We start from the raw sequence: 27589 nt of genomic DNA, 5'->3' as shown, positions 1-27589 counted from the left end.
GCTGCATGTAGTATCATCAATGCTTTCTAAGCAGATGGTTAAGCACAAAGTATCACAATAAGGACTAAAACAGCCTTTTCTCCTGTGTTGTAGAGGTGGAACCTGAAATAATGAACAAGCAGTGCAAGAGAAGAGGGTGAACTCACAGGGGGTGAAATTACAAAATATTCCTCCACCCTGCAAAAAAATCTTTTCAAATACTGGCTCTCAGCCCAGAGGTTTGACTCCCAGGGATATGATGTCAGCAAGCCAATGTAATAGCAGAAGCAAACCTTGAAATGCAATGTCAACTCCTTGTAAATCTCATCTAATCCAAAAATATTTCACATGAGGAAAACTTGCATAAAAATAAGCCAGGAGAAGAAAAACATAGCTTAACTATACAAAGCCATGCAAACTCCAGAAATAGCCATGTTAGGAGAAGGCTAAGTTGTTCATTGGGACAAGTCAAGAAAAATCAAGGTGACAGCTCCCTTCAGTCTCCGTTTCAAGGCCAGTGGTCAGAAAAGTGCCAGCACGGGCTGTGAACTAGGTGAGAGATGGGCAATTTACTGTAACTTACAAGCAAAACATTCTCAATTTTTAATCCAAGTCTGTTTGAGGGTGGGGTAGAAAAGAAAGAAAAAGAGGAGCTGGTTTGTATCTTGGTCCTGCACTTGTGTCACTTGCAGCCATATAAATATTAAATTATGCCTGAAATATTAATTTATTGTATGTTACCCCTTGCACATTGATTGGCTGCCCTTAGAGGAAGGTATGTATCTGTAGACTCTTATCTCACAGACTTCAGGTTGAGTAACACTGTTGTACTATACCTTTAACCCATCTTAAGATGAAGGAGCACTCACATCCATGCCATTTTCTGGTTGAAGCCATACCCTTTAATTCACAAAGCAGAAATATTGCCTCAGGAAAAGAGAAAGCAGAGGATTTTTGTCATGCATTCCCACTCTGAAGACTGATAATAAACAAAAGCTTCAAGAAGGATTCATTAGGACTTAAACATCCTTCTTCCTCCCCTCCAGACATAAGCCCTGCTCATGGAGCCAAGAAATAATTTTAAGCCTTCTCTGACCCAGAAGAAACAACACTGAATATTTAAAAGCACCTAGTTTGCCTCCACTTGGGCCTGGCAGAGCCACAGATCACTCTGAAGACATCCACTGCATCTTACTGTTGAAGATGTTACAGCTTCCACTGAAATCAATGATGTCTCCTCCTGCTACAACATTTCTCCCAGTTCACCCTTTCCCAACGCAATGCACACCTTACTTCAGGTAAGCCCAGCCCACTCCTCAAAGCTGCCGCAGACCATCCCTCCAAGCTTCATCTCCCTGCCAGGGACCCACCAGTGACCACTACGGCAGCGCCTACAGCACATCCCAGGAGCAGCTCCTGTCCAGTGCTCTCCAGGGAAACAGCCTACAGCCCAGCCACAGGAGGGAGAGAGGGAATGCAGCCCACAGCTGGCAAAGACAGAGAGTCAGAGCCACAACCACCCAGCTATACCCTCCTTCCCCTTCCATTTTTTGCAAGCTCAGTCACAGCAGCACAACCTGCTGTGTTAAACCCTCTTGCTCTAGCTCTCTCCCGTCCCTTCCCCTGCCAGCCTTTATTTGGCTGGTTTCCCTGGGCCAAATCTGTCAGCATCATGGGTGCTTTTCCAATTTTTGTATTCATCTGTTTTTCCCCACTTCTAATGATGGAGGTGTCTCATGCTCAGGCCCTTGAGAGCAGCCCCTCCCCTCTTATTTCACAGAGACATCCTCCTCTTCCAGACTGGTGTTTCTGAGGGCACATTTTCAAAGGCAAGAAATGCCAAAGAATGCTACATTTTCAACACGAGGCTTCACACAAAACATGGCTTGCCGCACTGCTGTGACATTCAAGGAACTTGCAACAAGCATCTGGTTTGGGCAAAGGGGAGCAGAGGGAGAAGAAAAGTCCAGGGTTTCTACACCCAATCCAGGACTTCAGCCATTCAACAGCCCACGCTACTCCCTCCCTTGTAAGTGTCCTTTTTTGGCACTGCTTCCAAATGAAGGTAACAAGCCAGACACAAGCCACTGAATGTAAAAAAATCAGCCACACAGAGAGCAGTATTATAGTCTCCAATACGACTGAAGTTTGCTGCTGTGCAGATGGCAGTGGCAGCATGGCAGAGCTATGGCCCAGTGCACATCTCCATCAGGATTTCCACTCTCTTTATCCCACTTCAGTATTTACAGCTTAATCATAAAATTGGCTCCAAGATGAAGCCTGAGAACAAGGCATCAGCCATAAAGCAAACACTACAAAAGAAAAAAACAAAATATTTGTTTAAGTACAAAAACCTTGCTCTGGACACTGTTTTCAACCTCACGGAAGTGCCAAGACAATGCAAGTGAATGGGTCTGGCGTTCCATTTCTTCTAATGCTCTGTTCAGTGGAAAACCAGCTTCTTTGGGAGATTTGGACAAAACAATAACTGTTCGACAGAAAATAACTTCAAACAGATGACTTTCTGCCAGTAGCAAATCAGAAGGCTTTCAAGTCTTTTGGTTTCGGACACATGAAAGTTCATTCAGGGTCATGCCTGGAAGCCCTGACACTAACCAAAGATTTCAGAGACAGCCGAGTTCTTCAGGCCTGTGGATCTTTTAGCACTAATGAATATAGCTAATGAACTGACTGCCTATCAGTCAACTGTATCTACTCCACTGCTTTTCATCAACAGGAAGAGGGATGAGCTGCCTAAGAGTCCTACCCTGCCAGATGGAAAACCGCCTTCCTGTACTTGATCCTAAACACCCACTGCTGTACTGAGGCAGTCCATAAGGATAACAGTGTGCAGCAGGCCCGAGGTAAGGACTCACAAATACCATTCATCTCCCTCCTCCTCCCCTAATCCAACCACCTCGCTCTCTGGAAGTGCCCTGCACCCTAACGCTGCCTCTAATTACTTACCCCAGTACATGTGCTTCAAATCAATGGGCTCTGACACCCATACCTATCAACAGGCTTGAAAGTTTTCCCATCACTGTGAAACTTCTCGTAGGAGATGTAAAAAAAAGCTCAGTAGAAAAGGATTTTCACAGCTGTGTTAAGGGTTATAGGATCTGTGAAGCTGGGAACAAGAGGCACATGGACTCCTGTCCCTGGCTGCCTAAGTGTTCTTCACCTGCTCCACCTTCGTGTAATTTAATCCCAAGGAAGAATAATGAAGGAGGACTGCAACCAAATTTTTTGAAAGAGTTTGAGTTGTATGAACACACAGGGAGACACCAGCATGAACACAAAAGATTAAATTCCTACAGGATATCTAGAGGTAAATCTCAGATTACTCCACACAGGTCTTTTTACTGGCTTTTAAGTCTGAAAAGCAACAGGCCAGTTGCAAGTAGTTTAATCCTACCAAAATAAACATTTGACTAGAAATACCTCGTTTTGATGTAGGGCCCCAGATTTCCACTATCTTGCAGCCTGTGAAGCAATTTACAGTTGCTTGAACATTCAAAAGAAGAAGAAACAAGACCCAAGACTGACAACACATGGCATTTTGAATGAATTATTCTCCAGTTCCTTTAAATAAAGCATATTGTTCCCCACATCATCCATGGGATTTTAATTAATATCCTAACTACTGTCCATATCAATCCATCTCTCATAGCCTTGTAATTACAGGTTTAGAGACTGGCACATCACAGCTGCATTAAATCAGAAAAGAGGCTCGTGGTACACAGTTCTCCAATCAGAGCTAGAGAGCCTGTCTTGGTCTGAAGCTGCTTTTCTGATTTCCCATTCTCTGTGGCTTCTCCACCCACAAGTAACTACTCCCATTGTTTGCTGTGAGCAAATTGAAGTAGCACAATTTCCCACACTTTTAATTTCCATAGTATTAGTTTCAGGTTCTAACAGGCTTTACAGTAAATAGATAGGCGAGAAAAAGATGGAGAGACTGAAAAGGTAATTTCATTACTAGACATATGTATTCTGTGAGCAATACTCGGTTGCAAATCCATACATTTTTACTCGCTAGCAGGACTTAAATACATTATTCTCAGTTTTTCCTGCACCAACAGTTGTAGCAGCTTCACAAGCCTATTGCTGCAGCACAAGCCTATCTGAAGTTTGTTCTAGAGATTTTTCTGATACACAGGCAAAGAATATGTACATATATTTACATTCATTACAACCATGAGAGTATAATCTGTATGATCTGCTTGCTTCCTACACTCAAAAAGTTCCCAGCTACAAGCATCACATAATCCACACAGAATTTAGGCTAGCATACTTAGACCAGACAGACAATTAAAAAAACCTAGAAATACCTCTAATCCTTGCCCTGGTCCAGAGCTGTGGTACAAACACCTGACACTTGTGACCAGGAACCTTCACAATAGCACAGGTACTACCTGCCACAAGGACTCTGAAAGCACACAGTCCCCTCAAATAGAAGGCCAAAGCCATGGCCTTTCAGTGCATTGGTAAAAATATATATTCTTTAGGAATAAAAAGGAAACCTGATACTTATACTTCTATGCTATTAAATTCACCTTACAGCAGAAGCTCTGGGATGATTCTGCGCAATGCAGGAGGCGGTGCACTCTACAGGGCAGAAAAAACACCTAGACCTGAAATAAGGTATCTTTCTACATTTGAACACCTCCTAGCAGCAGCTGCAAATCTGAACTTGCTCTCATTGGCTTAAAGTGATGCTCAGGGTTGTATCTGCAACCAACATAACACATGCATTTGCTACTGTCTGTCTTCCAAAAAAGGAGTTGTTCCGGTCAGACCAGAAAAGCCCTGCCCATTTGCTAACAGGGTGTACCATTGTACAGAGGGCCGTAATATACTCTAAAGACAAACTCCATACATCATTGAAAATAGACACACAAGTCTCCTACCTGCTGAGCCATCACTGCTCATAGCAAGCTGGCTTAGTAAGGTTTTTTGTAACATCTGTTACATAAAGCTCCAATGCTGGAAAGATCATTACTGGCATTAATAACTCACAAAATATTTAGTGCCAGATACAATCCTCAAACACAACACAGCCATGGATCACTCAATCCCAACCATGAATCTTCAGCAGAGAACAGAGTCCTTCCAACAATCCTTGTAATTCCTTCACAAGCTGCCCCATACACATTAAAAAGGGATATCAACAAGAAGAGTCTAGAGCTCATTTCTAACTGGGAATGAGGTTTCCCTGCAATGTCCCCACTCCTCTCTTCCCACCCTGGTTTTTAGACCACCTGCACAGCCATCCAGGGAAAAGCCCTGATAAGAATGACAGAGATCAATCCTCTTCCAGCAGCTCAGGTGTTTGTCCTGGATTACAATCCACCCAACAGCATTTAGCCACAGTGAGTCCCACAGTGAAAGAGCAGATACCAGAGGACCCATAGCCAGTTTCTCACACAAGCTTCAGCAAGTCTCTTAATGCCCATGTGGTCCTCCATCCCTGATCTGTAGTTTTGGTAATCCTGAAAAATGAAACCAGCTTCAGGAAAGCATGGAAGTAAGATCTAATTAAAACACGATCTACATTACAGAGAATGAAAGCTCAGGACAGGAATCCTCAAGCTTATTCTGATCATGCCACTCTTGCTTAGAGCAGGTATGAGTCTCATCAAACACACATCAAGGGTTTACACATTTATTCTGTCCCCACCCAGCGTATGAGGGGTCAGTTCTCTCTGCACACAGATGGCTGTAGGCATAGGCTCAGCAGCTGCTGAAACATCTGTGCCCATCAGCCTTGTGAAGGATCACCTTCGTCTATGTGAACAAATCTGTAATTTTAAACAACACAGTATCAACACAATTAAATTTATATGAAGAGCTGCAAGACAGCACTATGATCAAAGGTGTAAGTCTGCTAGCTAGCATCAAACCTCACAAGCAAACAGACCAGTATTTATGAAATAGAAGTGAGATGGCTTGTGAACACAGGTTTTCCTCATTTTAGGCATAAGATCCGTCAAAGTGTTTTTCCCTAATAGACGGTGGAGTCCAGTAAAAATTAGAGCCAGAATTACATTTCAGGCCCATGGTTCTCTCAAGCTACACCAATAACCATAGACCATGACCAAATGTACTTTGGCTAGTTTAGCAAAGACGTCATACCTGCAAACCAAGCATCTCATGACACAGATTTTAAGTAGAATTCTTCAGCAACATAAACGAGTCCCGCCTGTTAACCAAGGATACTAAATTCAGGACATCTTCTCTTGCATTTGGATAATTCCATACCCACAAACTAGTTTCAGGGTGTGCTGCTTAGCACTGCACCTGAGAAACGAGCCTTTATCAGAACATCTCATACTGTTTAACCACAAAACATCTTTCACAACACTAACTTGTCAAGTTCCTTCAAGGCAAGCAGCAAGTCACAAGAGCCCTGCAAGCTCTTTCATGCTCATTTAGTGATAGACTTTCATAGGCTATGGCTAATGCTTCTAAGCACCTCTGCTCCAAATATTTTCCGCCTTATGTTTTATTCCTGCAAACATGCTGCTGCAACATGTTTTAGAAGCACAACTGCATCGCACTGTGGAACTGCACAGATGTGGCTGTATCTTCAGATTTTTTTGATGAATGGTACAAAAGCAGTTTGCAAGCAAATTCCTACTTACATGAATTATTGCACCTGACAAATATTCCCTGTAAGGAACTGGGGATTTTGTCTTTAAGGAGACTACTGAAGTAGTAGGTCTACAGAATCATGTCCCAAGACTCTCATCAATCATTTCCTAAATGACAGCGATGCCTTTCCTGAGAGGACACAGATTTGCAGGGCAGGCTTTTCTCTCTGCAGCATGGTCAGTTTTTCTTATAGGCCACATGTTCTCAGTAACATCACATAAATTAGAACGATTTCCTTTGGTCCAGTAGAGCTTTACTTGCATTCACAATGGAGCAAGCAAGATCAGAATCCAAACTTTTAACATGCATTTCTCAGGTATGTTTCTGGAATTTACTTCAACACGCATGAGCTTGACTGCAACTGTTTCAGATATTCTCCCAGCTATTCTCTCTCCCCTTTCCTATCCCCACACCACACAGTAACAGTCACATTGTCTTGTATGGGCTGAGGAAGTAAAGGAAGGGGAGGAACTTCCAGGAATTTTAAATTTATGTATTTTTCACCCTAATGTTGGGGATTTTTTTAAATTTTTATACATCTGTGGAACTATATGTAATGCATATGTATAGACACCACGAATTCTGAGTGCTTAGTTTAGCCTTTGGTTTCACATTTTTTAGCACCATCACTCTAGCACAGCAAAGATAACTACTATTTTGTCCTTCTCTCTCCTTGTTTAACTCTACTTGGATTTGAAAGCTCTCTATATTAAGCCTTCTCATTAGCCGTGTGAAGCCCAATACCCTAGAGACAATACTTAATTCAACCATGACCTCCCTCCTGGGCATTTCCTGGCAAAAACCAGCCAGATAGAAAAGCCGAAGACTGCCAAGCATTCACTGCAAGGAAGTGCCAAAACAAGGGTCTTTATTGCTGATAAAAGCCATGGAAACATCAGAATGCAAAACAAAGTTGCTACCTTTTTTTTTTTTCCCACCTCCATCTGCTTCACTAAAGCTGTGATTGCTGCTGTGATGGAATTGAAGGCATCGGTTTTCACCCTGAGGTTAAACTCTAGCACAGCAGCAAATAACAGAAGTAATTTTACTCCCTTTGTTAAATCATTATATTTATTCTTATATTACTACTAACCAAGTTCCTCACACCATGTTCTCATTTTCTGTGCTCTTCACCATGCTCATACTTAGAGGAATTATGCCGGATAAATAATAACTTTCATCATTAGCCCTGTCTGGGCTAAACTGAAGGATGCTATTATCTCTTTCCAAAGGAGAAGAGGGGATAAACTCTTCCCCTCCTCCACAATTCCCTAGAATTCCTGTTACCCTGTGGGTCAGACCTGTGTATTAATAAGATCTAGTGTTTATCCTATCCTGGATGCCAGTTCCACCATCTGGAAGTGCAGCTATTAGAGGCATCCACAGTTCAAGAATAATTACACTTACACTTGCCAGATGCATGAGTCTTGTCTGACACTGCTGGTCAGAGCCAACTGTGCAGGGCAGCAAGACCTAGCTTCCTCAGTTCTTCATCACCAGGTTTTTAGTATAGACAGCTTCAGAACAAGCACAGAAAAACTCCTTACACCTTTTGGGGGCCTTTGCTCAAAGGCCTCAAAAACATACAGCAACTCAAAAGCCAACCGCATACTGGGCTGCATCAAAAGGAGCATGACCAGCAGGTTGAGGGAGGCAATTCTGCCCCTCTATTCTCCTCCTGTGAGACCCCACCTGCAGTACTGTGTCCAGCTCTGGGGCCCCAACATAAGGACATGGACTTATTGTAGCATGTCCAGAGGAGGCCACAAACACGATGAGAGGGCTGGCACACCTCTCTTATGATGACAGGCTGAGAGCTGGACTTGTTCAGCCTGGAGAAGAGAAAGCTCAGGGGACACCTTGTAGCAGCCTTCCACTATCTAAAGGGAGCCGACAAGAAATCTAAAGAGGGGCTTTCCACAAGGGCATGTAGTGACAGGACAGGGGCAAACGGCTTCAGGATGAAAGCGGGGAGATTTAGATATTAGGAAGAAATTCTTCAGTGTGAGGGTGGTTAGCAGCTGGCTCAGGTTGCCCAGAGGAGTGGCTGCCCCATCCCTGGCAGTGTTCAAGGCCAGGTTGGACAGGGCTCTGAGCAACCTGGTCTAGTGGAAGGTGTCCCTGCCTGTGGTGAGGGAGGTTGGAACTAGATGAGCTTTAAGGTCTCTTCCAACCCAAACCATCCTATGTTTCCTCCACGTGTCCACAACAACAAGCCACCTGAATTAATATGTCACCCACCTTTATGCAGAGTACAGCTATACGCATACATCTAGAGCTGGACTACACCAGTAACATGGACACATTTATACTAGCTGAACACTCTAAATATATATGCAACTAACAATTTATGCCTGCACAGGAATAACCTGCTCCAAATACAGATGCCATTATGCCAGTGGAACAGCATTCACATAAGGAGTCACACCAGCTGGACTTCTAATGGCCATGCAGCAATTATTACATTAAAGAAATCATACCCCTTGCAGTCATAATTATACTGGTACAAAGAAAAACAAAATTAAAAATATCTATGTGCAGACCAGCCTTAAATCAATTTAGGGAACCTACACAAGGGATTGTTCCTGTTTAATTACATAGGCATCTAAACCAATTTGTTTAAATCAAGACTTAAGACCCGAAATCATTTTTTTGTAAAGAGCATGATTTTCTTAACTACATGCTGACCTTATAAATTAAGGCCCCAACTGACAACTCACTGTTATGAGCTAAGAAGTTTATTGTATGAATAATAAACAAAAAGCAGTAGGGTAAATGTTTCTGCTTTGGTGGTTGAGGAAACCAGAACAATTAATAGCAACTCTGGATAATGCTGTGGCAAACTAACAGCGAAATGTGCTGTTGCATTGCAGTGGCCTGTGAAAAAACACCAGTCTTGGCCTTCCTAGGAATTTAACTCCATTTTTATCCTGCATGCTTTGTCACTACTTTGTTAAATGGGCAAAATCTATTGCATATACAAAGAAAAGGACAGAAAGTTTTAATATGCTCCAACACAATTTACCTAGCTCTCAAACAAAAGCAGATAGAACAACATATTTAGCATCTTGCAAGGTTTTTACCCTGCCTCCATCAGGGGCTGTGCTCAACTATCCATATCAGGAGTCATACAGCAAACCTCTCTATTACATAGTGTCAGTTTTGGGCATAAGAGGGCTTTAAGGAAAGAGAAAAATCTAAAGAGAGAGAGAAAGAGAAAGAAGAAGCAACAGTGAGAAACTTGAAAATATGGTGATTTTATTTGCCAAACATATTTTCCTTCCTCCACATTTACCTACACATTCTTCCTTAATTCCCCTATTACTTAATAGTTTCCCAAAACCTGCAACAACAGAAGCAAGATGCAAGTCCTTCATTTACCTACACCACTGAGCACTCAGCAAAACACATCCCAAAATACATGCAACAAGAGAGACAGTAATGGAGGGCAGGTCTATTAAGAGGCACCAGCCTACTACTACAGCAAGCGTTATGGTGGCAACTGCATATCAGAATGAAGGCACAAAGCTATGCAAGAAAAAAAATAATAAAAGATCTATTTTCTGCTGTTTCCCATGTGACAGGGATGAAATAATTTACTCCAGAAGTTAGACAATTACAATGTTTGGCCTGAGCACAGCTCTAACAGTGTAAACACACGTTTTATCAGGACCTTCTCATGGTTGAGTCACCATCCCTTGAGGTATTTGAAACATACGTAGATGTGGCACGTAGGGACATGGTTTAGTGGTACATTTGGCAATGTTAGGTTTACAGCTGGACTCGATCTTAAAGGCCTTTTCCAACCTAAATGATTCTATGATTTGAAGAAATCTATGCTACATATTGTGTTTTTGTAGCAGCATCCACAGAGCACTTGTGCCATTTTAAAAAGTTGCACAAGATGCCCTCTACAAGATAGCCACTCTACCAACTGTGCCAGCAGGAGAAATACAAAAGGTGATCCTCACTAGCACAGTCACAAGGCTAGACACACATGCCCACACCTTTAGCAATAATGCCTTTGTTCATGGGAGATGATTTCAGTATTTCCAGCCCTTTTCTAGTTGACACCACATTAGTCAAATCTCTGTCAGCCATGCCAGAAGCCACACCCAAGAGAGCTACTTACCTCTTTCAGGCATTTTCAACACCAAATCAAGACATTGTGGCACTGCTAATGCTAGCCTGTCACTGTTAATACTGACAAGGATGCCCTGAGAGGGCCTGCGCTGGAAACAGCCCTAGTGCAAGCTAGTCTTTGAATAGCACTTTTTCCAGTACCACAGAGAGTAGGAAAAATTGCTGCATTTCTCACCACTGCTAACACCAATAGAAGACCAGAATAGTGAAAGAACAGTGTCCAAAGTGCAGTGAAGCAGGCAAGGGCCACAAGGACTTGCCTAAAGAGTGGAAGAAAAAATAAAGGAGGAAAAAAGAACACAAAAGCACCTGTATTTAAAAGAAAGTCAGATTTCCATCCAAAGTATCACCACCCTGACTACGGTCTCTGCCTAACAAAGTGTGCCAGGTCAAAAGCTGGCACTGGCAGACACCAGTGCCATTCTGGCTTCCTTCATTGCTCCTGTGCTAAAGGTCCAAGCCCCTTGCAGCCAAGCAGATAGAAGGAGGGCATTCACGCTCCAGCATTACATTTTGCCATTTAAATCACAGGGAGAAGTAGGACAGCTGAGGGCTTGGGCACACGTTTGTTTCAGCCAACTCATCTACAGAGCACAGTAACCTCTGACAGAGGATGGTAACTTCCCTAAACCTGCAAGATGCTGCTTTCCACATATCTACACCCTGCTGCTGAGTGGGCACAAGACTAGACCTGCAGCAGTCCTCAAGAGGTGCAGCCCATTCTGCTTCAGCTGCCCACGCTAGTCCGGAGACAGCAACATAGCAACTTGCCTTTGCAGCCTTCTGGGATCCCCAAAGCCAAGCATTCCTTATAAAAACAGTACGGAGGAAACTGCAGCAACACAAAGACCCAACTGGATACAGGATCACAGTGGTGGTCTTCACAGAATCATGCATTCAGATAGGTTGAAAAAGACCTTTAAGATCATCAATACCAACTGCTACCCCAAGACTGCCAAGTTTGTCACTAAGGACCTCATCTACATGAGCACTCCAGGGATGGCAATTTCATCATTTCCCCAGGCAGCTTGTTCCAATGTCCGACTACCCTTTCAGTGAAGAATTGTTTCCTACCATGCCTAACGTTGTTTAATACAACCACTTCAATTGCAGCAAATGTGAGTACGTCATCATGGCATGAACTTAATGCCCCAGTGTCCCAAGTCTGGTCCATACTGAGCTCCAAACCTACCCTACCACTGCAGCAACAGAACTGGTGATCACTTTAAGACAGAATAGGACAATTGGGGAAATTGAAAACATGCCTTTGGTTTGAAAGTCAAGAAGGAAATAGGAGGAGGAAAGGAAGATGTATATTTTTTTTTGTTTGTATTTTAAGCAGTACCTGAATAGTGCTCTTTACCTTAACTGTCTCAGAGGCCCAAATCCCACAGTATCTCTGTAGGAGTTTTACAGGAAGAACACTGGAAATAAAGGTCTGCAGTACTGAAAGAAAAAGATCGATGGAAGAGCTGGATGCCATTTTCTGTGGTATACCAGCATCACTCAAGTCAAAAGACAACCTGCAGCCAATTGCCAGCAGGCTCTTTAGACTGACTTTCTAATATGTGCCAAAAAAAGGCACCATAGCCTTTGCTAGCCCTGCTGATTAAAGACAGACAGCATTTCAGCTGACTTTCTTTTGCAATAAGATGACCATAATTCACTTTTAATATGCTGCAAAGTCATCTGCCAAGTACAAGAGTGTGTTCTGCTGAAAGTCACTACTATTAGGTCAAATTTAAACTCAATATTGCAGGACAGATATTACATTGCTATTAATAATAAATAATCATGATAATGTTTTCCCTTAATAGAGCATCTCATCCCAAAGGATCCTAACCACTTTACAAAGCCTGGACCAAGTTCTATCCACTGCTACAACCCTGTACCCTCTGCCTGATTAGCATAGGAGCAGAGAAATGTAGAAATTAATTAGAGATTGCATCAGATCTGTGAATTACTTCACTACAGCTGATGTTCCTCCCACTTCAGGGGTAAATCAAGCAGTAACATTGCCAATGCTTTAAGAAGGAGTTCTCACAAACATATTCCAGAGAGTGGGCCTGTACTGCATACCGGTGCGATGCCAGTACTTTCCTGGGAATGTAAGGATCTGAGCAGTGCTATTTATGTTTCTCTCTGAATAAAGATGTTCCTTCATGACCAGACCACAATCAAGTATACAAGAAGCACTGATCAGCAAATAAATTTAAGTGCTCCTTAAGAGGAACAGCTTCTAAAGGGCTAAGAAAGTCATGCTCTACAGAGTGCCTAGATAGAATCCTATCGTACGCTACTACCATGTGAACATTTTCAAAAGTAGTACTACATAGACATGGCTACGAACACATGCTGTGAATATTCAGCGCACAACTCAGTGTTCCCATCCTTAAGATGAGAGCAAGTAAAACCATTGATTTACAATGGTTTTGTAATTAAGGGTAACATCTCCAGAGATATGCTATTAAAACATCTAGCATTTTATTCTTCCAAAAAGCAAGACATTTGCTCCCCAGAAACATATGTGAACCTCAGGAATAACTTCCCTCTAGCCGAGTTGACTTGACTCAAGTATCAACAGGACCAGGCACATAGAAATCTCTGCACCTTCCCCTTCAAATATGAGATTAAATGTCATTGAGGACTTCTCAGCACCACCTGTAGCAAATCACTTCACCTGATGTGGCAGCTATTTAGTCACACAGGGGAACCATTTCAGTCAGGATCTGAAGAATGTCATATTTAGTTGAACAAGGGGAGGGATTACACTGTGAAAAGTCATAAGTTGACAGTTTTGATTTAGGTGGAGGGTCCTATCATATTGTCTGCACCATCAGCTCTTCTGATGCTGAACATGAATAGGCACTCTGGTGACCCATTTTATTCCTGTATGCAAACACATCTCCCATGCCTGATCAGGCTTGGGATATGACTGTACTGCTGGTGCATGTGGGCAGGGGAAAAGCAAACCACTTCTAGCAAACACACCAAATTTTTCAGCTGTGTGAGAAGGAAAAGCATCCTTATCCAATACCAAGGCTGTTTTCTGTGCTTATCTAAACATTCACCCATTGATCTTTCTTGACCACCAAGCAGCAAGTCAGTTGGGATATTAGTTTTGCTACAGCGAATGAGTACAAACAGGAAAAAACAAAAGAGCTCCTAAGCAAGGAGGATAGACAGAGGCAGAAAAGAGTCAATCAGCTCCATTTTGTAGAAGCAAACAAGGAATTTTCACACAAAAGTGACAGAGGCCATCAGTCTATTTCATGTTTTTTAAAGCCACAGGCTTTATTCATACTTTCTGCCATCATCCAAACAAGCCTGGTTTCAGAAGCTTGCTTGAACTTGGTCTGTTCCAGTGACCTACCCACTGTTGGTCTGTCTCCTAAGAAAACTGCCATACAGAATCAGACCCAGCTCAGGATCATCTTTCTAACAGAGCAGAGCATCTGAGGCATAAAGAAAAAGTTAACAGGGCAAGTTTGAAGCTGCATTTCTCCCATTTTCTCCCTTCAACAGCTTCCAGGAAACCACAGGTTGGGGACTTCCTCAGCTAGGGTGTGCAGTCACACATTTGTGCTTTAATAGCAGTTGATGGGTCACTGTGCCAAAAACACACTTCAAGCAACAATAAATCTACATGTCAGACATATCAGTGAAAACAAAGCAACAGAGCTTTTCCCACTGAATGGTCTGAGTTAAACACAGTTGCAGGGACACCTGTTTTACCACACCTTCACCTCCAGAGTCCACACCAGAGATACACCAGAGTGGATATGAACTATTACACTACAATATGCAAATTCATAGTGTAAACACAGCTCTAGATGGATGACAAAAACACCACCAGCTGCTTCCCCACTTTTATGTTTTAGTAATGAAACTTCCCCAAATGAAAACACAATAAGCAATTTGGGCAATAAGCCAACTTAAAATAAAATACAGATACAGAAGAAGAGTTGGTCCCTGTCTCTTCCCAGGCCAGACATGCCTCCTCTCATATGAAAGCCAGACCCTGAAGTATTAACAAATAACTCATGTCTGTCTTAACCTTTTCTGTTGCAATGCAAGGCATCATGTTTAGACTTCCTGAAGCCTCCATCTATGAATAAAACCTCTGATATCCCTGTCTATGCCCAATAGACAGCTGCTGTCTCAAATTCTGTGTGTGAAATCTCAAGAGGAAAAAAAAAAAAAACAACAATCAAGTTGAAAAAAGGTAAGACCCACATCCTTTCCTTATCATAGTAAGGAATGTTTTTCCATCTACTGCTTTCCTCAGTCTACACAGCATCACTCCTGCCTACCACTGGCTTTTGAAGCCCCTCCCTGATGAATGCAATTGCAAAGCTCCCCCCAAAACAGAAAAATCGGCCATTAAAGCAAAATAATCACTCCAGGGCACAGCAGTTCCCAAACTATGAAGCACAAGCAGGACCAGCAGAAGGAGCTGCCAACAGGGAGGAACCACTGCTCTAGCCCTGTTTGCACCTGTATGAACATGCAAGAACTTTCATTGTTATAGATCCAACCCCTGAATTACAAAGAAAAAAAGGTAAAAAATAACTCTAAAATAACTGGGGGAAGTGTTATTCGTAACCCAAGAGATTTCTGTAAATAAAAATCCTCTAAGTAATATACTAGGATAAAAAACCCTACATACTGCACATTGTCACCTTTAGCATGTTTAATCCCCATTCATGCATTTTCAAACACATTTTACTACCCCTGCAACATACAAATAATTGACTGTTGGAGAACAGGAGGAAACCAAATTAACTAGAGATAAAAGGGAACCGAGAATGGTACAGTACTAATGAACAGGGAGAAAACACCTTTCTTTATTCCTCCAGTCAGTTGCTAGCAGATTGCATCAGCAAGAAGTTATCAGTAGCATCTCAGCTGCATCGGTTGTCAGCACCATTCATAAATTCAGCACATGCTCAAGAAAATGATTTTTTTTCCTTAAGTCCTCCAGAAAGTTCACACCAATTGTGTTTCTTCATTATTTCAGAATTTTTTTTCTTGTACCAGATGCCCTGTATCTGCCTGAAACCTCATGGGGCTCTACTTCCACAAAGCTCAGGCAAGCCAGGGCACTTCCCTGAGCAACACCTGCAGGAAAGAGCGTCACAGGAAAACTGACACAACTGTCACCAAATAAATGTGGGTCAAACAAGAAACCTTGTCACCTTGATACTGTCTTTCACATATGTTTTATGGGGTATGTATTTCTACATTACAAACCCATTTGCACATCATTCTGGCAAGCAAGTCAGGCTTCTGGTGCACATGTTGTATCTTGAGGAAAAAAAAGTCAAATGCGTATTATAAATAACAAGCAAATGCTCTGACTCAAAGACAAAAATTTCCAAGTAGAGAAAGCAATGCTGAGCAAGGCTTCCAGACAAATGCCTACCCTGTACTTAAGGTTTTGTACATACTGCCTGAATTCCCTTAATAGCTTAATTTTAAAGGCTGAAAACACTAGCTAGCTGTGATAGTAGCAGCATTTGAATGGTAACAGATTCTAATGAGTACACCAGTAGCAACGGAACACTACAACATGCCACACACATTTACAAAGATGAAAGCGATAGCCATCAGCCTACATAGCTACAGCTCCAGAGCCAAGCCAGCCATCCTGACCTGTCAACCTCAGTGTGCTCTGAAACAACGATAACTCACAGCATTTTACCCTTTCCCACCTATATTTGTAGGGACAAATTAAGACTTCCTTACTCCACAGGATACTCCCACTAAAACCCTTCAGGAAACAGGTGTCCAAGGACCAGAGATCACAAAGCTGGAAAAGCAAAGCCCAGACTTAGGCTCACACAAGAGACAGCCAGATGCAGCCCATTTCTGCACGCCTGAAACCAGAGACGCTTTTAACAGTGCATGCCTACTTTTTCAGTCCCTCCTTCCCTTTGTACGTGAACTTAATTAAGCCTCGGCTCTAACAACGTTTCCTCTGCCGCCACCGTTTCCTGCCTCCCTCCCCGGTCTGCCGCCGGGGCCCGAGCCGGCACCCCGAGCCTTCGAGCAGCCTGGGGTCCCCAAGGTGGGAGCAATGCTCGGCTCCCCGCTCCCTTGCCAGACGCTTATGGGCACCGCCGGCCAGAAGCGGCCAGGGTGGTTATTTAACTCGGCTTTCCCCTTCTTACCGCGACACGGGTGGCACCTGCTCCCCTCCACGCCGTGTGGGCTGGATATCGGGCCCGGCCCTGCCCAGGCTGGCCCGAACACCCCGGAGAGGCGGGTTCCCGCTACCAGGGACCACGCCGGCGGGGACCGGGGATACGGGATGTCACAGCGGGCCACCCCAACGCCATCCACCCGCCGGCGCTCGGCCTGCGACAGTGGCGGCCGCAGGGCTCGGCGGACCCCTCTCTAAATAAAGGGGGAAGTGGGGGGAGAGAAGGGAGGCAAAGCAAAGGAAAAACTCGGCGCTGAGGTAGGGTGTCACTGCATCCGAAGACCGGCTCCGGAGCCAGATGGTCCCCCCGGTCCCTTGTACTCACTCACCCAGGGTCTTAACGGCGACCTGCCGGGTGAGGGGCGGCGGCAAGTTGACGCAGACCAGGTCGACGTCCTGGTGCAGCAGCACCTCATCGATGCGGCTGGTGTAGAAGGGGACGCTCATCTCCTTGGCCAGCTCCTCCGCCTCCTCGGGCGTGCGGCCCCACAGCGCCTTCACGGCGAAGCCCTCCGCCTTCAGCAACGGCACGATCACCCGCGCCGTCAGGCCGGTGCCGAACACCCCCACCCCGGGCAGCATGGCGGCGGCGAGGCGAGGCGGCACGGCACGGCGAGGAGCTCCCTCCTTCCCTCAGCGCCGCCCGGGTCGGGGGGGAGAGGGAGGCAGCCCCCGCTGGTTGCTGCTGCCGCCGGGGCCGGGACCAGCCCCCCCCCGCCTCAGCAGCGCCGCGGCCACCGGCTGCCCCGCCATACCCGCACCATCACACACGCCTCAGCCGAGGCGCCGGCGCTGCCCGCCCTCCCTGGGGCCGCGGGGCGGGCAGTGGTGACCGCCCTCCCCAGCGGCGGCCAACAAGCGCGGGGCTCAGCGCCGCTCCTCTGCCATGTTCGCCGCCGGCGCCCGCTCGCCGCGGGGTAGGCGGAGCCTCGCCGTCACCTCCCGTGGGTTTCTGCATCGCTCGCCCCGCCCCTGGCGCACCATTGGCAGCCGCCCGCCCCGGCACCGCCCCTGCCCGGCCCGGCTCTGCGGGGCGCCCCCGGAGAGGCCTCTCCCGCCCGGCCGCCGGCCGCCCCGCGGAGCTGGAGGTTGGGGGCCGGGGGGGTCCGGCAGCAGCACCAGCTGAGGGGCTGTGGTGAGGGGCCGTCGTGAGTCACGTCCCGTAAAGGCATGGGAGAGCCGGGAGAGCCATAGCGGCAGACTGGCGTGAGATGGTGGTGGCCGCGGGTGCACCTCCTACTGCGACAGTTCTCCAGAACAGCGGTGTCCCGAAGCGGCACTGAGCTACCCGGGGTGGACCCCGGCATCCCCCCTTCGGCGGTGTGTGGCATAAACGTCCCCACCCGCGCGTCACACCGCACCCGCCCAATCGGGATGCCAGGCCAAGGTCCCTGCCACCCGTCCAGCCTTGTAACGGACTGTCGGTCACTCTTCAGCCTCACAAACATCATGCCCCTTCGGCTTCACTGGGTCATTGGCTCATGCCGGAAGGACTGAACAGTGAAACCCAGCGCTAGAGAAGAGCAAATCTGTGCCCGATGCCAGCTCCTGTTCATCTCACCTCTGCCCCTGACAAGGCTGAGCCATGGGCCTCCAGAGCCAACCCAGGGGCTACCAGGTGAGCCCAGGAGCAGCTGAGGACCCCCAGCACCCCTCAGCCCTGCACAGATCTGTGCAGAGCTTGCTCACTCAGAGGTGAATCTCTGCCCTGGCTCTGAGCACGGAGCAGCTGGTCCAGGAGCAGAGAAGCTGCAGCAAGTGCCACACAGTTACACTGGGGCCTATCTCTTAAAAAAGAAATAGTACAAAACTTCCTGCTCCAAATTAAAGGATAAGAATAAAGGCATTGTTTTCCCACATATTGCCTTTTTACCAGTTCCTAGAAGAAAGGAAGAGAATGGTTAAGGAAGGAAAGTGAGGAAGGAATGAGAAAAGAGGAAAGCGAATAGGGAGAGGAAAGGGAAAGACAAAAGAAACTGCAACCTTTCCGATACTGGATGGGGCTTTGAGCAACCTGGCTGTGTGGAAGGTGTCCCTGTCTGCGGCAGGGGGTTGAAACTGGATGGTCTTTAAGGCTGCTTCCAACCCAAGCCATTCTGTGATTTTATGATGATATGATTCTATATTAGACTCCTGGAAATGTGCCAGGGACAATATGGCAAAGGTAATCCACCAGTATCCAAAAAACTAGGCTTGCAAGCCAGCACTCCTTTCCTATATGCTGTGAAGAGGTGTTGGGCTTTTTTTTTTTCCTGTCACCATCTCATAACAAACACTTCTTTGTTACAAAAAGCACAGGCAGGGAAAGGATTGCTGCAAGTTAAGCAAGTTTTCCTTTCCATGCGCTATTAGCACTGAAGTGAAGGAGATGGATACTCTTTGGCTTCTGACAGTTGAAATACTATCCAGATCCATTTGTCAAGTAACCACAGGCGTGTTGCCTTTCTTTAAAATACAAAGATTGCATTGGGGCTCTCCATCAGACATTCAAACCTGTTTATATGGGTTGTTCCCAGGATGAGCAATTTGGAATATCTTTCTTGTCTTATTTGCTTGTCTGCACATAATAATAAACTCCAAGAAAGTAGCCAGGTTACAGGAACAGGGTAAATATGTGGAGGTTGGAGAGAAATAGATGCTATATGTCTATTTAATCATTATGTAGCTTTTATTATTTTAGTAGGCACGAGCCACTTTATCAAGATCTATGTAAAGTCATTGTTTTGAGAAATTTTCAGTTAGGCATAGAAATGAGAATTAAGGACTAGGAAATGAAATTAATACACTCTGCTAAGTCCATTGTTTTCCTTGAGAGAGTTTTTCCTTGCTTTACTTTTCTAAATGGTTTGGTGGGGTTTTTTTCTCCAGAAAGAAAATGGTTTGCAGAGTGAAGCTGAGAGAATAGCACCTAGCTCTCAGCATTCCAATAGCCAAGTCAACATCTGAACACACCACAACCACGCCACTGAAGTGAAAGCAACCAGCAGGAAACTAATAAAACTTTTGCAGTCACAGTTCTGTTCCTTTTACATATATCAGTGAAGTTTTCCAGGTTGTACTGTACAATATACATATAGGTACATTGCCAGCTTTATGTGAGAAAACCCACTTCAATAGCACTTCTACAGAACTCTGATACAGTTGTTTGCAAAGATTTGAAACCATCTTCTCAGTTGAATTTCATATACTGTATGAAGTTCTATCTGTAGAACTCTATTGGTTTCTTCAAAAAATGACGAGATTATGAAAGTAAGAAATACTTGATTTTTTTACTTTTTATTCAATTATTTTCATTTAAATTTTATGTAGTCTTATTTAGCTTTATTATTAAAGTAGCTAGTAAATTGAAAGTATTAGATTAGATATAAAAGGATATAGAAAAGATGTAAAAGAGTCAATCAATCATACACAACATGCAAATACTTGTTATCTGTTGGCATAAGCAAAATACAGAAAGCTGCTGGTCTTCCAGATGCAGATAGCACTTAGCAGATAAAAGATTTTAATTTACTTTCCCAATGTGTGAAGGTGTTTTCCCACATATTGCTAAGGTTTCTATCTAGAGCCTGTTAAACTCCACAGAAAGATGAGGATCTGTCTGATGGCCTACCAGGATCCCACACAGTTTCTGTCTTACTTCTCTGTACTTAAAAGAAAATCTGGTCTTTTTCAGACTTTTGTAACATTTATCCTGTCAGACTCCACAGCTGCGTTTCTCAAATCTCTCATACATCAGTCTGAACAACAATGGAAAGAGCTGAATAATACATAGCTTCAGTGAAATACTGAAATGGAGCTTACTATCTCTCTTCTCAAGTTCCAGGATTTTAAGATTAATTACCTAATTTCCTTTTACATGAATCAGTGTCTGCAAGCGTGAAGTAGCTGTGAATTTTCATTAACCAGTTGACTCCTTCTGAGGTATGTGTTTTGTGATCACCACTACTGGGCTTCTTCTATGGCTTTGAGGCTTGAAGTTATTTGCATGGAAGTAATAGTGCTTGTGAGACAAGAAAAAAGTGGTGATTCAGACGTGTCTGGTTCTCCCACTCAGCCATACTGACTCATCCACAGCTATAGTGTACAGCACGAGAAAGGATGTGAGAGCTGAGTTGCTCAAGTTCTTTTTTATATCTAATGCCACAGAATTGGCAGTTTCTCAGGCCAGCGGGAATTTGTTCCTGCAAAGAGCCATACACTTTATTTTAATGTCTCTTTGAATGCATTCTCAATGAGATGACCTACAGAAGTTTGTGCTCTGGGATAGAAAGGCATGAACTGCGTTAACATTTGTAGAATCAAATGTCCCAACCTGCCACAGAGAGTAGACCACGTGCTAGCAAAGGGTTCTTAATATATTCAGCCCTCCAGAGTTCTGGTCAGTGGGAATTGTGCCCCTACCTGGAGTCTCTGAGCCTGTTCAGTACATTTCCTGAGTTTATTCCTTCCCAGTTTTCAGACCCTTTCTTTAGAAACCATACCTGCAACACACCTAGAGCACAACACTGGGTATTGCATCTGCACAGGAGGCAGGACTCCTGCCCACAATAAATATAACTTCCTGTGCCTTGGCTGTTTGCTGCTCTGCCTGGGCTTCTGCCAGGAATCCAGAGACCCTGGACAAATGCAATGGACTGGGCAGAAATAACTAAAGCTTACTAAGCCACCTTAGCAAATCCATGGTTGTTGAAATATGTAGGTAGACCCATGGAGAAGGGGATTCTCATCCTGGTGCTTTGGTGTGGAAAAAATAACAGGGTGAATGAATTGTATAGCGATTCTTAATTCTGAAAAATGGCTTTGAGCCTATGCAGTAGTTTGTGTCACATCACACTTAAGTGATGCACAAATAGCCATAATAGGCTGCCCAAGTGGTTATTATTTTAGCAATAGAGCATTGCACATTGCTTGCAGGGCAACTGAGATGTTACTTTGGGATGAAAATAGCAGAGAATCATCATGTTATTATTCATACAGGAGTGCATGAAAGCGAGCACATGTGATTTCCAGGCTTCTAAACCTGCCTATGCAGTGTGGATTTGACAGGGTTCAGTTTAGTAGAACTCCACATTTTACATGGGAAAGTAGCGCAAGACTTCTCAACACTGGAGTCAGTCACGCCCCTTCCCAAGTGTCCTCTCTCTGAAAGCAGCTGGGATTTCAGCGTGACTTGCAAGAAGCCTTGACAGAGACAGTTATGGAACAGGCTTTAAAGGAAAATGTATCTATTGCATGAATAATTTTTAAGTATCAGATGTGTTAAATACTGCAGATTTGGACAGCCTTCCAGCGTACTGCAAATCAGTAGCATTTCACAGTGGAAAACCTGCTGCTGTTTAACAAAGACTCAGTGATTCAGGCAGGGTAAGCAGGAATTTCTGTCTACCTGTTCAAACAAGCCCGTGTCCTGTGTGCACTAAGAAGATGCTGAATCCCAGGAGGATCTGTTTCCCAGGAATAGATGAACCCAGCTAATTGCCTCTGGAGAGTGCTGTCTTCTAATGCAGCTTGTGTTCTGCTGCTGGTCTTTACACATTTTTTTTTTTTTTTTTTTTTGTGATTATTGGTAGAGAAACCTGCGCTTTTCCTATGATCTGCCTGAAAGCAGTTTTGTTGGCTTCCTGGACACACTAAAATGCCACCCTTCTGTTTCCCCTGCTAGGCTACTGAAGGGAAAGGTCTTGAGGCAGTGGTACTTACTGCATTACCTACTGAGGTCCCTGCCAGCCTGAACTTAGGAGGCCTTCCTCATTTATTTTCATTTCAATTTTGAATTTCTGGAACCTGCATTTGGAGTTCTGGATTGGTACTGTGATTGGTTTTAATCTGAACAAGTAAATGGAAGTAAACAAATAACTTTTTATGCATTGAGGAAAAAAAAAACTAAACCCCATTAGTTAGGTCTACACTAGTACCATAGCACAAGCAGGGTTAGCACAGTTTGCTTTCAGACATCGGTGTGCCTCCACATAGCTATTTTTCCCTTGAAATCATGCTCTTTAAGGCTGTCACACTATTAAATATCAGGCTTTAGATTTGCCAGCTGTACTGATGCAATCATGTTGAAGTCTGGCCTTCGTTACCTGCTCTGTGCCCTTACCTCATTACATCAATAACAGTCAATCCTGTGTCCTTTAATAGTGCAAAGGGTAAATTCATTTCAGTCCAGTTTCTAGGCTATTGGCTGTCTGCAAATTCTCCCATGTCTGCAGTAAACTCACTATTTTTTGTTCTTTCTGTAGGTTTTTTCTTCAACACAGGTGAGTATTGAACCCATGAAATGCCTGTAGTGAAGAAGGTGAGCGTTGTTGTCCTTAGGAAGGGGTCACATCTGCTGTTCAGAGCAGGAAAGCCAGTTCATCCCTGGGGTCCCTCATGTCCCCATCCACACAAAGGTGAGAAGATTATGCTGCCAAGTGCTTCAGGGGATAGGAAACTTGCAGCACTGGTTTCCTTTTAACAAAGAAACAATCAGATGTTTTTTTAATTCTCTCTCTCCTAAGAGCCAAAGGTACTTCTTGGCTTTTTCAAAGCTGGAGACTTCCTTTTTGAAATCAGGCTTGATTGCTTCCTCTTCCTCTTCTGCCTTGCCCCTGCCTGCCATCATTCAGAACAGGTCCTCCTTCAGTGTTCCTGAAGGAACTTTCTGGTACTGAAATGAGTGATTTCTGGTATCTGAGCCTGAATTGTCACTTTCGAAATGAATAGGAGAGAGCGGCTCTCATGAAATCTGCAAACTGAGGCAGGGAACTGGGTGCTGGTTTTAATGAGGTTACATTTTTGAGATGTTCTTTGAAATCATAACAGCTAGAGACTGACTCCCAACTCAAGATAAACAGATAATTTCCCCACGGAAATTCCTGTTAATATTTAAACACAGCTTAATCTTTTCTTGAAATAAAAATACACTCTTTCAAAGAAACTTTACTGAAGAGGAGACTGTTTCTTCAAAAGTGTTTTAACAGCACAGATAACTACATGTATCATCATCAGGCTTCAGGTATTAATCATTCAGGATACTTAGCATTTTAGGAACTGGTGCAGCAACTGTGGTTTTTTAAATAAACCCTCATGAAAGGACTTCATGACTGCTCACAGGGTGAGGACTGCAGCAGGGAGCTTCCAGGTGCTACACATTTCACCTATAATGCACAGGATAGCGTTCCAGCTGCACATGTGAAGTTTAAGGGCACAGCACCTTGCAATGTAAGACAAATGACCAAAAGTGGATGAATGAGGATTGCTTAGTAATAGAATTTTTTCATATACTAATAAGGCTGTACTGTAGCACTCAGCATTTATAATATTAGAAAAGCATAGCAATAAAGAAAGTAGGGCAGCTTTATTAAGGACATTATGGAATCACATATCTAAAGCAGTGCACATCGACCTGTGTCTCACGTACACCCTGTGTGGGACACTAAAATGTGTGACTGTGCTTCTATTGTTCTATCAAGAGACAAGACAAACGAGTGTGCTGAACACAGCAATGCAACCACTGGCAGCTTTCAGTTTAATATCTCTGTCAGATGCGTAATTTTTATTATTTACTATGAAAAGCTGGGCTGGCTTTTATCACATTTGAAACCATTTTACAAAGCCAGGTTAGAGTGTTTACACTCAGACTTTAAACTTAACCAGATTTAATTCTACAGAGAAATAGTTCTCAGTGTAGTAAACATTGTGATTTTACAAGGCTCAAAGGCAAATCAAAAAATAAGCATGAAATCATGCACATCTTGAAAGGAGAGATGCTTGCATTTTCTTTCATTCATTTCACACTTGAGAAAAGACAGGCATTTCAGATCCCGGTCAAGGGAAGGAGAAGCTCTGTGATTTGACTGTTGGAATGTGATGTTCTCATTTTTGCATATTTTTTTTTTTTCATTTCAGATATCTGAGCAAAGAATCACTGTGACATTCACATGGCATAGAAAATGGCTCAGAATTAAGTTGTGACTCATTTTCATGAAAATTAAGAAGGAGGAAATATTAACTCTTCTCTCACAGCAAATGCTCTAAAGCTTAAATTCAGAGCAGTCTCATCTGGATCCAGATCCTGCTCTTTGTTTTAAACTCCCCAAATAAGCGCAGTCACAAGGCTTAACAATTCTGCAGTTATGCCTTTCATTCAAGGCAGACAAACCTGCCTTGAGTCAGTTCCCTCACACCAGACTTGTAGTGGAGCTAACCAGTAGCTAACAAGTTTTAGCGGCTCCCAGTGTCATCTCCTATTTCTCTTTATGTCTCGGGCAGTGCATTGTACAGTCATATTTGATCCGAATACTGAAGGTTGCCAGCATGCTGCACTCAGCATGTTTGTTAAGCAAAAAACCCCACCAACACAAAAGCTATGCTAAACCGTCTCAGAATAACTAGAGGCAGCAGCTGGGATCAGAGAACTTGGTAACCTGCATGCACAGCAGCATCCTACCAGACAGACTGGGCTGCTCTTGGAAATGCCACAGAGCTCAAGTCCTCCCTGTTCCTGGAAGAAGGTGTAATTGCAGTGAGCAGTGCAGTAGGATTTTGAAACTCTTCTGCAGTCATCCAGGGGAGTTACACTGTGTTTAGGCTGGGCTTAGTACAAAATGTGGGCAGGATGTGTAATGCTGTAGTGACTCTGAGAATCAGACAGAAAGGAGGAAAGGAGTGGAATAGTCCCAGGTAACAAGTATGGCAGTAAATAGTATCTCCATCCCTGAGCTCAGACAATTCATCAAGGCTGCTTTGTTTTTCATCTCCTAACTTCCCAGGGTCCCAGACTTCAGCTATCTGGTTTTTTCCCTTCATATGCTGTAGGTCCCACTACCCTTCATGCCCTAGAAACCTCATGGGTTGCAGCTTGCTGCTCCACAAAAATCTTAGGCTCTTATAAGCTTTTCTGGTCAGACCTACATGATGGTTTCAGAAGAGAAACCTCCATCAGAAGAGATCTGTGGGAACATAAATGGGACAAGGCAAGGGTAGAGAGATGGGTGTTTGGGAGGGGAAGGGCCAGGCAGAAAATGGAAGTGCCTTGCTCCGCAGAAAGGCAGTAGAGAAACATGAGACAAAAATACATTTGCTGGAAGCCCTTTGCAAGGAAGGGCTGGGAGTGAGCGGAGGTGAACCAAAACAGCAGCCAGCAGTGACAGGGTTAGCAGTGTGCTTCTCTTTCATGACCACAGAGGCACAAAAACTTGCTACCTCCTGTTGTGAAAAATGATCTGGGTGGAGTGATTCATATACATGAGTTTAAACAATCTGTTTTAGAATCATAGAATCATAGAGTAGTTAGGGTTCGAAAGGACCTCAAGATCATCCAGTTCCAACCCCCCTGCCATGGCCAGGGACACCTTACACTAAACCATTCCACCCAAGGCTTCATCCAACCTGGCCTTGAACACTGCCAGGGACAGAGCACTCACAAGCTCCCTGGGCAACCCATTCCAGTGTCTCACCATCCTAACAGGAAAGAATTTCTTCCTTATATCCAATCTAAACTTCCCCCGTTTAAGTTTTAACCCATTACCCCTCATCCTGTCACTACAGTCCCTGATGAAGAGTCCCTCCCCAGCATCCCTATAGGCCCCCTTCAGATACTGGAAGGCTGCTATGAGGTCTCCACGCAGCCTTCTCTTCTCCAGGCTGAACAGCCCCAACTTCCTCAGCCTGTCTTCATACGGGAGGTGCTCCAGTCATCCTCGTGGCCCTCCTCTGGACTTGTTCCAACAGTTCCATGTCCTTTTTATGTTGAGGACACCAGAACTGCACACAATACTCCAGGTATTTTACTCATCACTTAAAGGAGAAAGCACGTGACCTTGGTTAAAGTTACCAAGTTTTATTCCTGTTTCACATTTGTATTTAAGCATTTTTCCTAAAAACAGGTAATTCCTGTATTTGGTAGTAATTGGTAAACACTGAGGTTTCTTCCATAGCACCCAAAGCCTTTTGCTATATTTCACACTTTCTCGTTTTGCTAACATAGAATGTGATACGTTCAAATACTTAAACAACTGAAATTTGTATTCAGATACTTTATCTTTTATTGTATTAGGAAATAGCAAATTATATTTTGTATTCACTAGGTAATTCAATTTTTTCTTCGGAATTATGTTGAATTGTCTTGGATAGAAATTGAGCTATAATATACAAAAAGACAGCATTGGTTTCCATTATTGAATAAAGTCACATTAAATTAACTGGATGTGAAAGAAGAAGGTATTAAAACACATTTAAAGTTAACTGAATTATTAAACAAAGAAAACTGATGTTCATGAAATAACCGTTAACCAGCACTTAAACAGCCTAGAACAAGTAGATCTTAGCCTGGGCGTCTTAGTCTATTCATAGACGGGTGGGTAGGAAAAAGAAATTTCCAGCATTTTTAACTTGCAATTAATTTTTCATTTCTAATAAACAAGTCATTGACTAAGCTAAAATGAAAACACTGAAATAAAGGAAATATGCTTTCCCACCTGCAATAAAGGCTCCGAGTGAAAAAAGCTTGTCTATCACTTCAATTAGCAGTTGTTCTAGGAGTTTACTTACTGCCTTGCTCCCCATTTCAGTGCTTTGCCTTTCTTTAAAAACCTTGTTAGCAAGCTGAGTTTTTCATTTGAG

At 43.9% G+C, this 27589-nt stretch overlaps 1 protein-coding gene across 1 annotated transcript in view; it reads right to left on the bottom strand.

Moving 5' to 3' along the window:
• The window catches only part of GFOD1 (Gfo/Idh/MocA-like oxidoreductase domain containing 1), a 75923-nt gene extending 58037 nt beyond the window's left edge, over positions 1-17886 (bottom strand). Inside the window, exon 1 of the mRNA XM_065667328.1 lies at positions 17311-17886. Coding sequence (XP_065523400.1) covers positions 17311-17563 — 253 coding nt within the window. The 5' untranslated portion in view covers positions 17564-17886. The remainder of the gene's footprint in view (positions 1-17310) is intronic.
• Positions 17887-27589: the final 9703 nt, after the last annotated feature.

The sequence above is a fragment of the Lathamus discolor genome, chromosome 2 (assembly GCF_037157495.1).
Source record: "Lathamus discolor isolate bLatDis1 chromosome 2, bLatDis1.hap1, whole genome shotgun sequence".
Classification (NCBI taxonomy): domain Eukaryota; kingdom Metazoa; phylum Chordata; class Aves; order Psittaciformes; family Psittacidae; genus Lathamus; species Lathamus discolor.
Note: the sequence above shows the minus strand (reverse complement) of the source record. Positions and strands in the feature narration are given on the sequence as shown.